Source organism: Tribolium castaneum, chromosome 2 (genome assembly GCF_031307605.1).
Source record: "Tribolium castaneum strain GA2 chromosome 2, icTriCast1.1, whole genome shotgun sequence".
In the NCBI taxonomy this organism is placed as follows: Eukaryota; Metazoa; Arthropoda; class Insecta; order Coleoptera; family Tenebrionidae; genus Tribolium; species Tribolium castaneum.
Window position 1 is genome coordinate 18,492,405 of NC_087395.1, and position 18,251 is coordinate 18,510,655.

Here is an 18,251-nt window from a genome sequence, read left to right on the forward strand (position 1 = left end):
AAATAAATGCTAATATGATATATAAAATACTCATATTTCGAAAAATAGAACTAGAGAAAAAATCTGTTGGCTGTTTTGAAAGCAGCATCCAACAGACATTCAATAAGAGCAAAAAATCTGAGGCTGCAGTTAAATAAATGACTAAAAGTTACGTCCTTTAAAAAAAACTAACTTAAGTCAGCTACATTGCAAAAACTAGAGCTGATAGAAAAAATCTGTTTGCAATTTTGAAATCAGCCTCCGACAGTTACTGAACAACACAAAAAAAAATGTGAGGAACAGATATGTTGTACACTACTGTTATGTATTCTATAATCCAAATGTTTTCGTAATCCGAACGGAATCTGCAAAGTTTCTGTTCGGATTATCTAAACATTATTGTACCTACAAAGAGTTAAATTTTTTATTGTTACAAATATCGCGTTTCTAGCGATTTTCAAGTTGTTTAAGTTTTAAATTGTGTACAATATTTTGGATAGGTATAGGGTGTAGCGAAAAGGTGGGGGCAAAATGGACCAGAGATAACATAGATTAAAATTTAAGCCAAATTACCCGTATACCATGTTGCGCTTTTTAAAAGCTAAAGGGCGCCAAAGATCATAAATTATTTTCAATTTTAGAACATATGTATTGTTGTTATAAGCACGTTATCCGAGTCGCGTAATTTTTTCTGTTATTTATCTTTTGTGTATCTTATAAATTTTATATATTAGGGTTAGTTTTGGAGTAAAAAAGTTTCGTACGTTCGACAATAATTATTATTGGTTTTTCAATTCTTTTTTATTTTGTTTTAGTTTTTTTATATACACACGTTTATGTTAGTTAAAAAAGACATTTTTTCACAAAGTTGTGAACTTTTAAAAATCGTTTGATTTTTAAAACTAATTAAATAAATAAATTAATTAATTAATTAATAAAAAATTAAATTAAATTATTAAATGAACAATAAAAGCAATAATAATAATATTGGCGAATTTTCGAAATTTTGATATTTCTACTTAAATAATGTCTATCTAAAACAAAGACCTATACAAAAAATTTGTAGAATTAAAAGATTGTTAAAAATTATTGAACCTTTCGGATAAAAAGTGAATTACTCCACTCGGACAACGTATAACAAAAATATGTCCTAGAATGTCTTGAACTGTTGATAAGTAAGTACTTCACAATAACAAACAAAAATAGCTTTTGAACTTTGGAGCCCTTTAAGTTGGGGTAAATAATTTTATTTTATCATAAATTTTATAATTTATTGGCTTACTTTTTAAGAAGTTGGGCGCAATAATTGAGTTTTTGCTGAATAAACGCTTAGAAAAGATAAAATTTTGGTAATTTTTGACCAAATTTGGTGATTTTTTGATTCTAGTTTAATAAAAACAGGAAAAGCTTTGACCAAGGAAATTTTTGGTTGCCTTATGTTCTCATCGTTTCATTTTTTATACTGTAATTTTCACAGTAACGGCACAATAGCACGGTAACAGAAGTTAGAGAATAGCATCATTAGTTTAAGTGTTAATATTTTTTCTAAAATGTGGAAAAAATGTTAACAAAAATAGTAAAGAGTTTTGTAAATGTTTGTACAATGTATTTAAAAATGGTTGTTCATCAAGTCACCTATGAAATTTGAACGTAATGTGCCGCCTAGTTTAAATTGTGAATGCCGTCAAAATGATAGATCCTCCAAAATAATGTAAAAAATGCAAAAAAATATATTATAAAACACAAATCAAGACAAACCCTACACTAATACTTGAAACAACTTTCCCGAAAAGTGCAAAAAAGTGAGCAAAAAGCTACTTCAAAGAATTGACAGAGAAACTACAATATAGTCATTTGAAGGAAGCGGCACATTGAATTTGAATTCCATAGTCAACTTAATGAACAACCATTTTCGAACACATTGTACTTTTTGTGTCTGGTGGCTATTTTGGAGTTTGGACAACAAAAATAAGTGTATTTTTAGTAGTCTTACTTCCATCAGGTATTTCTTTTATTTGAAAATTCCATTTTTATTTATATACTTAAATTTTTCCGCTCTTTGTGACTGGAAAGTCTTTTGTTTAGATAAATTACAAGTGTATTTATTGTAAACCCGACTGATTTTTATGGGGATTTTTCTGTTTTAAAAATAGCACTTTATTAATTTTTAAATCAAAGTGAAATGAAGACTTGCTCCGTTTGTTTTGATCAACCTTTCAAATAAAATTGCTTCGACAGTTTTTCTAGCAACTTACAGTTTACACAAAAACTTTACAGCCCTATAAAATCTTTCAAGTCAGAATTATTGTTTATGTAAAAAACGCTAAAAGTAGACTTGGCTGCAAAACCTCCTGCAGGAATTCTCGCTGCAGGTAATAATTACGTGGCCGCCACTCGTAATTATACCTATTAATATTCCAATGTCCAATGCCCCTTGCTTGAAAAGTTGCCAGTCTTTCGGTGTCATTCCACGCGATTAATTGCCGTCTTTGCATACACATGAGATGGAACAATTCCTGCAATTGAAAGTACCGTAAACCGATTAACTAAAGGAAACCGAGTTCCTCTCCTTTCAAGCGCCATTTCGGGCCACTAAGGGACACTTTTATTTATTGTGATAAGCCGGAAGCGCAGCTAATGCAACTTGAATCCGACTTAAAGCTCCATTCAAACAAACAGGCCCATAAATTGGAGTCTTTAGTGGCGAGATCAAATAAATACAAGGTGAATTAGCTCGTAATTTCGTCATCGGAGTTTTTCCGGATGTTATCCCAAAGTTGGGAATAAGTCAAGTCGTCTCAACACTTTCTCCTCTCACGGATGTGCGATTGTTTGAGCACGTGTGTGGGGAGCCGGAAGTGGAAAAAATCTCAAGCCAAAATTGAGACGTTTTAATGAGAGTCTGGGTGTCTTAGGTCGCGGTTGATATCTAAATATATTTGGTTCATTATGAACCATCACTTGTGAAGAGATATATGGATGGCTGGTGCTAAAAGGCGAGATGGCGTCTTACCATGACCCAGATCGGTTTACACCAGACCAAGTATTATAATTGGCAAATGCAAATGTCTAGACGGTTAATTGTGCAGTTGTAAGATGGCCGGCTTGAGAAATTTGCGGGGAAATAGAGCGTTGGTTATGATGGGAAAAAGTCGGCGAAAGCTGCAAGTGTCACAGTTTTTCTTGGTATCAAAACTGAGGTTTTGCGTGAGTTTTGCTAAATCATCGTCATATCATTAAAGGATAAAATGTGGATAAGTTTGTTTCTGTTTTCAGTGATTTTTTAAATTTTTTATACAAATTTTGCATAAATTTTGTACTGAAATGTTGTAACAGAATGCTATCAAAAAATGTAGAAAATTTATTTTTCTATTATTTATTTTCTACTAGAAGAAGTGAAAGATGTTGTTACAGTTAACAGATGCTTACCTCTTTTGATAGTTTTGGTGTTTGTTAAAATTTCAATATGTAGCAGTATCTACTCAGTCCATCTTTCAACAGGAAACCTGGGCATCTTCTTTTACCTAACTTCCCAAATCAAAGTTATAACACCACTGAAAATTTTAGTTTTTGTTTTGCGATTCTGATTTATAAATATTTATAAATAGTATACGTTCTAATTTTCTAAGTATAAATTCAAAGTTCAAAAAGACTGAGTGTAAATTGTACACATTTTCCGATTTACTTTGGAAATTCATTTTTAGATTTTTAATTTTGTAGAGGTACCTACGGATACAATCTTATATCTGCCTTTTAATTTTCAAGTTCCAAGTGAAGGTATGTATGAATGTATGAAAGTTTAGAAATACTGAAAGAAAATTTTACTTAAACTTTGACTTTGAAAACCTAGGGAGAAAATTCAAATTTTGCAAGTCTAAATTCAAGTACAGGAACATGGAAGCTCTACGTAACTTTATTTTTCAAATTAAATTCTGACTTAATTTAGAAATTCATTTCGGAACAGAAAAAAGTTTAATTTCCTTGTTTGTAAATTCAACAATCTAAAAAGGCCTAGGTAGAAGTATTTTTTTTAGTTTTCAAACTTTTGAACACAAATATCCAAATTTCGAACATACAATTTAGAAAATCAAGAAGAAACACCATTCCAACTTTGACAATTAATTTCCGAATGAAAAAGGTTTATTTCAGTTTTAGTTTGCGAATAAGAATTTTGATTTCAAATTCAATGGAAGCGTAGGTAAAATCGAAAAAATTTGACTTTTAATTTCCAATTCCAAATGGAGTAAGTATGGATACATCCAAGCGTAGAAATACTAAAGAAAATTAAACTTGGACTTCCAACTGGAAATTTTAATTTTTAACTTAGAATTTTGTATTATCTCTAAATTTTGCTCGAAATTTTAAGTTTAAATTCAAAGTTCAGAAAGATCGAGTGGAAACTATAAATCAGAAATTCATTTGGAAATAGAAACAGATTGATTTTTCGAATTTGAATAAGAATAGTCTTCAAATTCTGAAGGCGTATAAGTGGAATCATAAAGTTAGCTTTTAATTTCCTAATGCCAAATTAAAAGTAGGTATGAATTATAAATTTAGAGAAACATTGAAAGACTTCACCCTTCTTAAACTTCAATCTACAATTGGAAATTTTAATTTTTAACACGGAATTCTGATTTACTCGGATTAACTTTCTCTCAAATGTGCGAAAAATTTCAAATTATCTGTTTCAATCCATGATTCAAAATGATTGAATTCTCGTTTTAAACTAAATTCTGACTTAATTAGAAATTTCATTTCTGTTTTTGAATAGACAAAAATTGTTTTCCGAATTTCGAAATGTTCAAGTTTTATTTTTTTTTAACTCAAACATTAAAATTAAAAACCAAAAATTTATAAATGTAGAACTGAAATTGTAACTATAATTTTGAATCTCGGATTTCGAAAGTTTGATTTCTACAATATTCCCTGTGATTTTAAGCAGAGATTAGAAAGAATTACGACTGTATCAGACGGAATTTTGACATTTTTTTTTCTATCTATACCTTTATTCTAAGTCCGAGTTCAGAATGTTTAAATTACGTTATAATTACGTTTGAAGTCAAAATATTCAGAATGTGGAGCTCAATTTTTGATTTTCCATTCCAAGCTTAGAAATATTGATTGAAATCCATAACATCCCTTTTCAAAGTAAACTTAAATTATAAATTTTATTTTGACTTGGAATCATAATTCTTATTTTGACTTGGAATTCTAATTTATAAAGTGAATTATGCTCCAAAATCAAAATTTCTACACCTAAATTCCAAATCAAAATTCAAAAAGATTAAATGGAAGTTATACTTAATTAATATTAAACTGCTATACCTAAATTTCGACTTACTTTAGAAATTCTTTTCCGAAAAGAAAAAGGTATAGTATAGTAATCGTAAATTTGACTTTAATTTCAGAATTCCAAATGAAGGCAGTTATGAGTTCCAAGCGTAGAAAAGAAATCCTAAAGAAAAACTATGACTTTTTCCTTCTTAAAATTCGATTTACGAAAACAACTGAAAATTTAAATATTTAATTTAGAATTCTGGCTTATTAACTCTAGCTCGAAATTCTAATTTCCCAAGTTTCAATTTCAGAAAAATTTCATGGAAGATTGATTACTAAGTTTGTGATGGGGAATTTCAAAAAACCTGTAAAGAATTTTTTTTTAACTTTACGACTTTTTAAACTCAAACATTCAAGTATTAGAATTTAGAACATTAAAATAATGAAAATCGTAACTTTGTAACTTTGAGGACCGGTTTAATTAGAAGCGTTATTAATTTAATTCGCAATTAAATGCGTGATTAATTGATCACGTGACCAAATTGAAGCAATCTGTTTGGTCCATTCGCGTTGTTAACTTTTAAAAACGAATTAAATTTTAACAGAGCTTTCTATAAACCGACCCTGAGCTCGGACTTTGAAAGTATGAGTTGACTTAGATCCTAGACGGAGGAAACCCAAAGAGTTAACCGTAGAGGAAATCAGTGTACACATTTGAAGAACTCAGAGAAAATTTTAAAGATATCTGAGGAAATCTAGTCTAAAAAATTTAGATTGTGGTTTATCCCTATAACTTATACCTTAAATTTATTGTAAGCAGAATTCTAATTCTTAAGCTTGGATATTTAAATAAAAAATATCCAAGACTTTCCTTCTCAAAGTAAACTTTGACTGACAGTTTCCAGTATCTACCATCAAAACGAAATAAATCCAACAAGTTTATGTTTGAAAAACGATCACACTTGTTTGTAGATCTTCGTTTCTTCTTTGTAAACAACACTGTTTGAATTTAATATCTCTGAATGTGGTCTTCTCGTATTCAAAATAAAAAACCACAAGTCGAGCAACCTAATCCGGGATCTTACTCTTTGTAACCCTATTCCGTCGGTTAGTATCCGTTCTGTAAGGTTAAAACGCCCTAATTTACGGTACCCTACCCGAAATAATCCTCTTTCCCGTTATTCCGTTACTTCACAGTTCACAGTTGTTTCCCTCATTATCCGTAATTACGAAAATCGTGTCGGAAGAGGAAACCTGCCTCAAGCGCAATTAAAACGGTCATAAAAGCAATCAAGGCCGATCAAAGATTCGTTCCTTTCATGATAATCTCTTTGTTCCAGCGATCTGCGGCCGCAAAGCGTCGAAAAGAGCCAAGAGTGGTACCGTTTACGTCTTTACGAACTCTACGCGTGGGGTGTCCCCGTGGTCATCGCCGGAACGGCCGCCATCTTGGACCAAGTGGCCGACAGCTCCAACTTTCTCCGGCCCAAGTTCGGGGACAACACTTGCTGGTTCCACGGTAAGGGTCATGGCCCCATAGTCCAATCAAATAATCGTAATGTTGTGGAAAAACCTCATTTTTGACTAGTTACTATTTAAAAACGTTTAGTGAAAGAATTTTTTGTTTCAACCCGCGAGAAGAGGTTGAAAAAATAAAGAGTTTTTTTTTTAAGATTATTCAAAATCGCTAAGTGATGGAAAAAGTTTTAAATAAAAATTGTAAAGCATAAAATTTTACATTCGTAACTCTCCGAAAATTTTTGAAAGTGTTTTATGCAGTCTTTTTTACCCAGTCTCTTGCAAATTTCATCTCATCAACATAGGTTTATGAAGGGTAGAGGGCGGTTTACAGAAAGCGTAATTAAGATTTAATTCAGAATTAAACTAATTCGAACTAAATTGCCAAATGCATTGACAAATGTCAAGTTAATCTCGAATTAAAATGTTCTGTAAACCGGCTCTTAGGGCCGGTTTAGTAAAAGCTTTGTTAAAATTTAATTCAGTTTTTGTCAGAAGAGTTAGATCGACAAGCAACTAAGTTATTATTTATGCAAGGCGTCATTAAGTTAATCTGCAATTAAATGCGTGATTAACTGATCACGTGGCCAATTTGAACAAATTTGATTGGTCCATTTGCGTTGTTAACTTTTAACAACGAAATAAATTTTAACAAAGCTTTCTATAGCCGGCCCTAAGTCTTATTTAGATAACAGACAGCAATTTGTTAGCTATAACGGTTTTCTTTCTCAAGCTTTTGTGCAGTATTCTGGTGTACCTCAAGGGTCGATCTTAGGCCCCGTACTTTTTCTCGTTTATATCATTGACAATACTAAAGATATAAAAAACTATTGCTTTAAATTATTTGCTGATGATTTTAAAATTTATAAATCAATTAATAATGATTCTGACTACTATAATCAGTAAAATGATTTGAATTCGGTATTATAATCAATTGGTGTGATAATAATGGCCTGGAATTAAACAATAGCAAGTGTAGTATTATATTCTTCACAAAAAAAGAAGAAAATTAAAAATTTCTCTTTCTTTTAGACACTGCTGTAAAAGATAGAAAAACATTTATCAAGGATTTGGGAATACTATTTGACTTAAAACTAACATTTTATAAAATGTCAGTGCAATAAAATGTTTATATTTTTAGTTCGTTCATAGTAAACTTGAATATGGTTTTATGATTTGGTCGCCGTATTATAATATCGAATCTATTGCTCTAGATTTCTAGAAAAAGTGTCTTTATTGTGAGCGAAGTTTAGCCGAAACTTGTCAACTTAACCCAATACAAAAAATGCAGAAGAATAAAATAATAATTATTATAATCATGCTTAAATAAGAAAAAATAACAAATATAATAAACAAAATGAAAACAAAACAAGAAAAAAAATGAGAATGAAAAGAGGCAAGTCAATAATTGTAAAAAAAGAAAAAACAATACATTTTTATTTATATATTATATTCTCTTTGCCTGCTGATTTAAAAAATGCGCATTTAATTTATTGTAAACAGAAACGAATGTTGAAAATACATAGCACAATGAAACAAAGGACAATAAATAAGTAAATTTTCGATTTGAGTTGTGGATATTAATCTAATTTAATATATGTAATAGTTTTTCACGAAGGTGGTGTTGAAAATATCAGAATTTTTGTGAACAAAAACTGATAAGAAGTATTTGAAAACGTTGTCTAATAATTTAAATTAACCAAGTTCACACAGATTATAAGAAATGTGACAATATTTTTCTAGTTTAAACAAGAACCTGCATCACATATTTTGTATTTTTTGGAGTCTAACTAATGATTCGCAGAGTTAAAAATTGATTAAACTTATATTTATATAGAAATATTTAAGAGGACTCTTCTTTACCAGATTTGTTACGTGGTCCTTAAATCGAAGACTTAAGACACCAAACAGACACATAAATTTTTTACCACATGAACCAGCTTCAATTGTTGGTTGTTTATTAAAATTTTTATATATTTTATTAAGTTGCTTCTCACCCTTTTTGAACAAAACAACATAGATTGTGATAGATTTAGAAAGATTTAGTTTTTATTATGGCTTAATGAGTAGAGATATACAGGGTGTATCAGAAATATGTGTGTTAATTTTACCACATAATAAAACTCTTTATTGTAACAACGTTTTCTTTGTACATCATTAAATTTTTATATGCTTACCCCAAACCGTATGGAGCCTTCAAGCTAATCACTCACGGCAAACTTATATGTGATTTATTGCAGAGAGGCTGTATTCTTTTAGACGAACCGATCGGTATCATAAATAAATTTTCGGGTCTTATCTTAAACACAATTACCTGTTGTAAAACTTTATGGTGTACAAAAAACATGTGATACAATAACTGCAACAATCTTTTTATTATTGTCACTGTTTTCCTCCTTTTTTGTGCAAACGAGCCGGTTAGTGTTTAACTCGGTGTTTAATAATTAGTTTGTATTATTCGTAGCAACAATTTTCATTGTTACAAATTTTAACTAAATCTGCGTAATTTTTATTGAAAAATTACAAATAGAAAAAACGTTTTATTTGATGGGCTCTGTTACCTGTTAAAATTAACACGCATATTTCTGATATATTATGTAGATCATTGTTAAGCTTAGTGCAAGCGTCATGAACTTGACTTGTCCTAAGAGAGAATAGCAATAGTGTTTGACAATTTTGAACAGATCTGAAATATAAGAAAATAAGAAATAGCATGGGTCCTAGAACGGAACATTGTGGAACGCCTGATGTAATGGTTTTAAGTGCACCAAATAAAAAAAGTTGTTTTTATTTTCTGTGCCAAAGAGATGAAAAACCGAAGCATGGCTCAGCATATTCATTTTATTCATGATGTGATGGTAATGAAGAATTTGTCGGCTCAAGTAGTGAAGATACGAGTAAACTTACATTTAATTTGCTCAAATTATAGTGAAGGTTTAGATGTTTACTTGTTCATCATTTTCTTCCAAAGGAAATGTTTTCAACTTTTTCTTCTATTTTTTTTTTCTACATATGGCCTTATTTGGTAATAAGGGCACATGCTACAAAATAATAAAAAATATTTAATTAATATTTAAATGTGTCTAAATAAGAAATATGAGGACAACGTCTTATTGCAAAAATATTAAAGTATCAGTATATTAACGAAAATAACGTAAAGATTTAATGGAGTTCCAAACCCTTAACAGGACCTTACTTTGGACAGGTTCCTTATTGGGAAAAATTCATTAAAAGGAGCACCCTTTTCAGGGGTGTAGCTTCCTTACAAATTATTTTTCGATACATGTATATAAAACTAAATATCAGCTGTTTAATATTGTAACAATAAAAACGGAGCAGCCTGTATATAAAAAATGCAAGCTTTTCCACAGTATCTTTTTTCCACGGCTTGAACTGGACTAGAAGCGAAATACAATCTCGAGAAGTGAGCCAAAAGCGCGCTCATTTTGCGATGTTTTGAATTGGTGTTGATGGTCACCATCGTCATGGGTCAACGGACCGCAGCTGGTGCACTTGCCGGCCCAAAAATCTGGCGGTCAAGGTTTGCGATTGATCGTGCCGCGAATTTCGTCGCAGTATTGTGATAAGAGATAAGGACAGTTGCCATGCCGTCTGCGACTGGCGATTATGCAAAACATATTTTCATGGCGTTATCAGAGAAGCGTCATGGTGTAATGATAAAACGCTTGTAAATAAGTAAATTTAGAAATTATCGCTCGTAATTGAATACGATTACGAAATACAAGCTTCTAATCAATTTTCACAGCTCGGGATGTTTCAATTGCGTTTTGATTTATTGATGATTATTCCGAGAGAAATACGAGCCTGTCGTCGTAAATTGAGGTCTGATTGACGACTTTCATTGCATAATGAGAAATCAAAGTATGCAGTTGTCGTTTTGTAGCTAAACTAAGGGATGGAAAGGAGAGGAATGTGCGGAAATTTTGGTAATCCTTTGAGTTATTTATGGAACTACTGTTCTTGATAATTTATTTTCAATTTTGAAACGCAACAATTTTTTTGATAGTAATTATAAACTTGAGGATAAAAATATCGTACGTACGATAACACAAATAAACGAAATTTAAATTAATTGGAGTAAACAATAACACAGCTTTCGATTAATTTCTATTTCGGTTTTTTTCCGAAAACGTCAGACAAGCTGTTAACGAAATGTGTTTTGAAAAATGTTATTTTTAAAATAAACAGGAAAATAATAGGGGTTTTTAAAGGAACACAGTTGAAATCCGTTTATGTTTTGCAGCAAATTAACACAATTTATTAAACTTCTAGTAAAATATGTTTGAGTAAAATTCTTCCCAGAAAAAATAGGAATTGGATTAAAGTAGTTTAATTTTCTAAAGCTTGATCTAAAATAATATACGACTGCCAAAGATTTCATCTCACACACATTTCTGACTTTAAAATCATAGGTATTGGGTTACAAACTGGACGTTCTTACTTTTAACCTTCTGTCTTTCTAAACCCGAAAACTCTTATTTTCTTTGTCACCAACTTCTCGGACTTAAATAATGGATTATAACAAGTAACAACATTAAAGAAAGCTATGGCTTTTGATCTGGAATTAAAATTTTAAGCTAGAAGTTCAGAAAAAGTGAAAATAATTTCGCTTTTCAAAATGCAAATTCCGATTTATTTTTGAAATTCACATCTGAAAAGGGTTACTTTCTGCTTTTGCGGATGAGGATTAAGACTTCAAGTCACAGTTCAAGTGTTGTACAAACGTAGGAAGAATTGTTTGGACTTTCATTTTCCGAAATCGAACTTCCACTTTAAAAAAAAAATTTGACTTGAAATACTCTGCACGAAATTATAGTTTTCCAAGTTTATATTTATATTCCCTTTTGAAAAAATATAACTTCATTTCAAACTCAATTTCCCCTTATTCTGGAAATTCATTTCTGAATAAAATAAAATTATACACAATTCTGACATTTGTACTAGAATTTCTAATTTTCTATAATCCCGAGTTCCGACGTTTGAATAAAAAAATTCCACGTAGGCTTGCCTTAAAATGTGAGTTATGGCACAATATTGGCCTAGAATGTACACCTCCATTATTCATTTTTAAATACCGTGCTTAGAAAATGTATATAAAAACTATGAACTTTGATTTATATCCAATTACTCATACTAGTTTTTTAAACCTAAATTCCAAATTGAAAAAAGACTGGAAGTCTATACGTCTATACGTATAAACTACGACTTATGTTGGAAATTAATTTCCGAATGAAAAGGATTAAATTTTTGAGTTTGTAAATGAGAATATTGACTTCAAATTCTGTATAGAAACAGAAGATATTTTAATCTTTACCTTGGAATTCTGATTTATTGGTCGAAACTTCTAATTTTCAAAGTTTATATTCCAAGCCTAGAAATGTTGTCTGGAAACAAAATTTCCACTTCCTTTATGAATTTACGTCCGAAAAGAAAAAAAAAGATTCCCGAACTTGTGACTTCACAAACGTTTTTAAATGTGTTTAAAGAAATTTTTTTTCAGAATTCTAAACTCAAACACTTCTAAAACACTCACACAAACTCTAAAACTTAGAATTAAAAAAAGACAGAACTCTGTCATTTATACAAGAATTTTTAGTTCTTTAGGTCCGAGTTTAAAAACAAACAACTGAATGCCAGAATTTTAGAAAAACTATAATTTCTTTTAAATTCATTATAAACCGAATTCTATGAAAAAAAACCTCAAATATTTGCAAATATGCACCAAAAACATTCAAAATATGCACTAAAAACATGCTATTATACTTTTTAACATACATTAACAACATGCTCTTATAAAATAACAAAATAGTAAGTCTTTCTTAGGTTATACATCGTTTTTAATAACAAAAACCATAAAAATAATAAGAACAAATTTCCATTAACTTACAACATATTCGTACTAAGTATATCTTATTTTTTGCTGTTACAAACTACTTTTTTGATTTATTTTTCTGTTAAATTAATTTTTGTTTATTAACTATTGGCGTTATAGTTGTATATTGTAGCATCTTCTAAGTTTTCTAGAATAAAACTTTGTCGCCTTTCTGTTAAAATTAGTGTGTAGAAAAAAAACAAACAAATTGAAGCAAATTGAAATTTATTTACAGAATGGGGTTTATTATTTTTGACGCTGAACTTTGTTAATTTGGATTAGAAATGCAAATTGTAATTAAGTAATTGTACATTTTTAAAAAGTAGAAAAAAATAGAAAAAGAAAATATATTTTTTTGCTGTAAACTACACAAAAAATATGGTTGTCGTTTTGTGGGACACAAAAACATTGAAAATATACACATTTCATAAATGCATATGCATTTTTAGAATTTTGTTAAAATATGCATATATGAACTTTATATGCATTTTGCATATTTTCCGAGCTCTATTCATAAGTTTCATCCGTCTTGAGCCTCCGAATTGTAACTACGAGTACTATTTGTGTTGCTAGTTACTTCAAAATATTAACTCTTTCATCACAAGCCCCGATTTTCCAAGTTCATGTGATCATAAATCGAAATATGCAAAAAACTGTTTAGTAGACTCATGTATGTACAGAGGTGTAAATTATGGAAACAATCCATGTTTTGCAAACATGGCTTTTGTAAATTTTTAATCGTTTAATAGAGCTTTTAATCCGAGTAAGACTCCTGGAATTTTTAGTTGATAAAAAAGTGCTAATTATGAAAAATTATTGTTATTCACATTCACAGTCACGTAATTAATGCAAGATAAAAGAATAACTGTAATGATGAGTAATACGGTAGCGCCATTTCATATCGTTGGCATTTTCTTGCCATTCTCCGGGAATAAAATAATTCCGAAAACACAACTTATTCTTTTTTTTATCAATCGTCCATGTAACTTGAGAAAACTATTTGAAAGTCTAACTTTAGCCCGATTTGTTTAGGTTTGAATTTCTAAATCATAATAGTTGGGATTGGAAACGTTTGAATCGTTGATGTTATAAATTCCTTGGAAACCCACCGAGCAATAAATCACGCGAATGCATTAACGACCCATCTCGCATAATCCGGCGATGCAATTACAATAATAAAACAATCAGCAAAAAGCCATAAAGCTGCATTTCCCAAGCTCCATTATTATATCATCAAGATATCGCAATCCGCACTAATTACACGGAATTATCGGAACGACAGTGAAGGCAAATCCATAAATAGTGAATACCTGGCAGACCTTGATCCATCCCAGCGGCGGAAACGCACCCAACAATCAAAGAGAAATTCAATTAAAAAATTAGTGATGGGCGTGATGATTCACGCGCTTTATAGATTCATAAAGCGTCTTTGTCCGCCACTTAGCGCCAAAGAAACCGATCGAGGTCACTCAAGGCCGTTCGTTTCAGGCAACTTGGAGAAGCTGACGTTCTTCTACGGCCCCATCGGCACTCTCCTCCTCATCAACCTGGCCCTGTTCGCCCTCACGGCCCGCGAGCTGACTTGCGGGTTGTGGAAGAGAGAGCTGGTCAAGAGCACGTCCGAGAGGTAAGAATGCGACTTGTTTTTACTGGAAAATGTCCCAGTTGCATGGTCGGCATTCCTGCATTCAAGGACGGACATCGACTGTTGGTTTTTTCCAGGGCCGCGCTGGGCCGCGTCTGCATCAAGCTGGTGGTGGTGATGGGCGTCAGCTGGATAGCGGAGATCATCTCCTGGATGGTGGGTGGCCCACAAGAGCTGTGGTACTTGACCGACCTGATCAACTGCTTCCAAGGGGTCTTTATCTTCATTGTGGTGGGATGCCAGCCTCAGGTAAGGCGGCCGTTTTTTTGTTGTTTTTAATGCGAGGTTCAGTAATAAATCCGAATCTTCTTAACTTCTAATATAACTAGAACTTAAAGATTTTGTATACAATCCAAATCGACTAAATTTTTTTCAAAATAGGTGATTTTCAGGAACTATGAAAATTTTTTGTTGTTGTTTTTAATGCGAAATTCAGTAATAAATCCGAAACTTTTTAACTTCTATTATAACTAGAGGTTTAAGATTTTGTATGCAATCCAAATCGACCATTTTGAGTTCAACTAAATTATTTTCAAAATGGCAAATTTTCCGGAACTATGAGAAATTGGCACCAACTTTGAAATTTTAAATAATAGTAACCACCTATTTTTATTGCATTTTTAAATTCGTCTCTTGAATCTGAGTAAAATGTATTGTAGCAACGTTTTCTTTGTACACCCCAAAGTTTTACACCAGATAATGGTGTTTGAGATTAGCAAAATATGACCAAAAATATTTACCATACCGATCGGTTCGTCTGAAAGACTACAGACTGTCTGCAATAAACCACACAATAAGCTTGCCTGAGTGATTAGCTTGAAGGGTCCTTGCGCTTTGGGGTAATCATAAAAAAAAATAATGGTGTACAAAGAAAACGTTGCTACAATATCCTAATTGTTAGTACTTATCTGTCATAGTTTTTGACGTACGTCAATTTTTTATACAAATTTTCATTTGCAGGGGTTCATTAAAATATTACAGCTCGTAAACCCTTTATAATAACAGATTTTTTTGCATTTGATAACCAAAGAATCTAACGGTCTTCTGAAATATTCACGATTGTCAATTGTTAAATTGCATGGTTACTATTTTTTGAAAATGATGATTAAAAAATGATGATAAAATAGTTTTTTCAGATGGAACTACCTTATTTTTTTAAGGCAATCCAAAGAACTACAATTTTTATGCAGACTTTTATTAACATCTGTTATATCTATCTCTTACAGTTTTTGAAAGAATCGCAAAAAACAGAATTTTAGCTTATTATTTTCATTTTTAATCAAGTAAACTTTTGAAAAATACGATAAAAATGTGCTATTAATTAAAAGAAATGTTCGATTTTTTTACTATTTTTATTCAAGAAGTTCAAAATTCGATGGCAGACTGACTGAGTTACTTTACATAATTCACTAAGTTATAATAAACCATAATTAATTATTATTTTTTTACTGTTTATTCGATAATGAACCAGTTAAAAACTAAATAAAATATTGAAGTTTGACAATTGTTGACCATTTTGCAAGGTCTACTTGATTAACTATGAAAATTAAAAATTAAGTAAAATCCGTGTTTTGTGATTTTTTTCAAAAACTGTAAAAGATCGGAATAGGACGTATTGATACAAATCACCAAAAATATCTAAGTTCTTTCTATTGCCATTAAGAAAATAAGGTCGTTCCACTAAGTTATGATAACCACTTCGAAAAAAAATCATACTAGCCATGAATTTTGACTGTTGACAATTTTGTAAATTCTAGAAAACTCTTCAAACCTTCGGTTATCGAATGCAAAAAAAATTATTCATTTATTAAAAAGGGGGTCAAAGGCTGTAATATCTTAGATAAAACCTTGCAAATGAAACTTTTATCAAAAAAATCGACATATGTCAAAAACTATGACAGATAGGTACCCAGAACTTGGGTAAATTTTACTCAGCTTGAGAAGGTGAATTCAAAAATGCAATAAAAGTGAGTGGTTCCTATTTGAAATTTTAAACTTGGCGGCAATTTTTTGTAATTCTGGAAGCTTAGCCATCTTGAAAATAATTTAGTTGAACTCAGAATAGTCGATTTGAATTGTATACAAAATTTTAAAGCTCTAACTCTATATTAAAAATTAAAAAGTTTCTAATATAGGCCCTAAAAGAATCAGCCTGTATAATATTTTACACAGTAAAAAATGTAAATGACATAAAGCCACACAGTATTTTATAAAAATTTGTTCAGTATACAATGCCTAGTAAAAAAAACGTATATGCACAGTACATAATTTCAGTTTGCACAGTTTAAATAATAAACACTCAGTAGCTCCTACTGGCTGCGAAATATTCCCCCCGAATGAGTAAACTCGAAAACGTAGACTCTAAAGTGGTATTCTTGACTCTCCAGTTTTGAAATAACTACTAGTATTTACAGCGCGTTTATAATTTTAACTGTGCATTTATTATTTTTACTGTGTATTTATTACTTTTACTGTGCATTTATTTTTTTTGTGGGTAACATTTTAAGCCTTCTTATTAATATCTGAATTCTAGATTATAAACACTATTTTAAAACACCCTTCCGATAGCAACGTATTTTAAATTAAAATGTTCCTTAAAAAATTGAATAACACTCATACGAAAACGTTTAAAGTTTTCGGGTGTCTAGGTATGCAACTCGCATACGCTCGTTGCATAATGACAGCCCTAGAACTTATTATAACTATTACTGTGCATTTATTATTTTTACTGAACAAAAATACTTTTCGTTTAAATAAAAAACTATGCATTTAATTTGTACCCTTTAGGTTTTGTCGGCCGTGAAGCGGCTGTGGTGCTTGAGGAAGCACAGGGCGAATGGTACCGCGGGTACCACCAACCATCACTCGTCCAGCTCGCAGGGGATGCCGTCGATGGGTGATACTGTGACGAATCACAGTGTTACCAACAATACGACCAAGTCGGTGCCGCTGGAGACGAGTTGCTGACGCGTGATACGAGCATTTTTGGACTATATAGATGCGTTTATTTTTTTACTCTAACAAATTAGACTAGTCAGCTATTGACAATTTGGACGTATGTGTGCAGCATTCCGTTGTGTTCTTTTTTTTTTGACTGATTATTGTGTATTTAGGTTTAGTTCCTTTATTTATGTTGTTTGTTACCTATGTTAAGTCGAAGTACATAGTTTTCTTATTTATCTTTTATGATCTTGTGTTATAAACGACGCCCAGTATTATATCACTTTTGGTAGTTTTGTTTTAGCCTGTTTTTGTGTATGTTGTATGTTTTTGTAAATAAAGAGTACAAAGTAGATTTCGAGCCTGGTTATTTTTGTTTTCCAAACATTTAAAATCAAAGCAATGTTTTTAAAGCACTGATTTCTACCAAGAAAATTTACACTCCTCAGAGATTGAAGAGCTATACAGGGTGAAATTGAATTCACTATACATATTCATTCGTGATCTGATCACAGTGATCGCGTGTATTTCCTAATTTTTCACATGTTAGTTAGTCTTTAAAAGTAGGGAAAACCCCCTTCACGTAGGCAACTAACAGCACAGGTGCAAAGAATTAAGAAATACCAGTACCCACAAAAAATGAAAACAAACTTGAACTTGAGCTTGGAGTAAAACTCCCTGACGTACCTTAAAAAAATGTCGTGACTTTTGCGCAATTTGGGAAATTCGTCATTTGACCACCACAAGCACTCGCACTAAATTACACGTCTTGCATTTTTAAGGGCCAAAGGTCCCGTGACACCGCATATGGAAACATCCGCGAATTAAAAATAGACCGATTAAAATATCGTTAAATCTATTGAATCCACGGGTGCGGAGCAAGGCGGTGTTATTAGCTTACATAAAATTGGACCATTTTTACGATATAAGGCACTGTATCAAGTTCAGACGCAGCCCCGCAAAGACACACTGACCTTATCTATTAGTAAGCGGCGATAA

At 31.3% G+C, this 18,251-nt stretch overlaps 1 protein-coding gene across 1 annotated transcript in view; it reads left to right on the forward strand.

Moving 5' to 3' along the window:
• Positions 1-17,607, forward strand: part of mthl1 (methuselah-like 1) — a 30,910-nt gene extending 13,303 nt beyond the window's left edge. The window contains exons 4-7 of the mRNA XM_961486.5: positions 6,597-6,775; positions 14,156-14,294; positions 14,390-14,561; positions 17,100-17,607. Of these exons, the coding sequence (XP_966579.1) occupies positions 6,597-6,775; positions 14,156-14,294; positions 14,390-14,561; positions 17,100-17,279 (670 nt within the window). The 3' untranslated portion in view covers positions 17,280-17,607. The remainder of the gene's footprint in view (positions 1-6,596; positions 6,776-14,155; positions 14,295-14,389; positions 14,562-17,099) is intronic.
• The last annotated feature ends 644 nt before the right edge of the window (positions 17,608-18,251 follow it).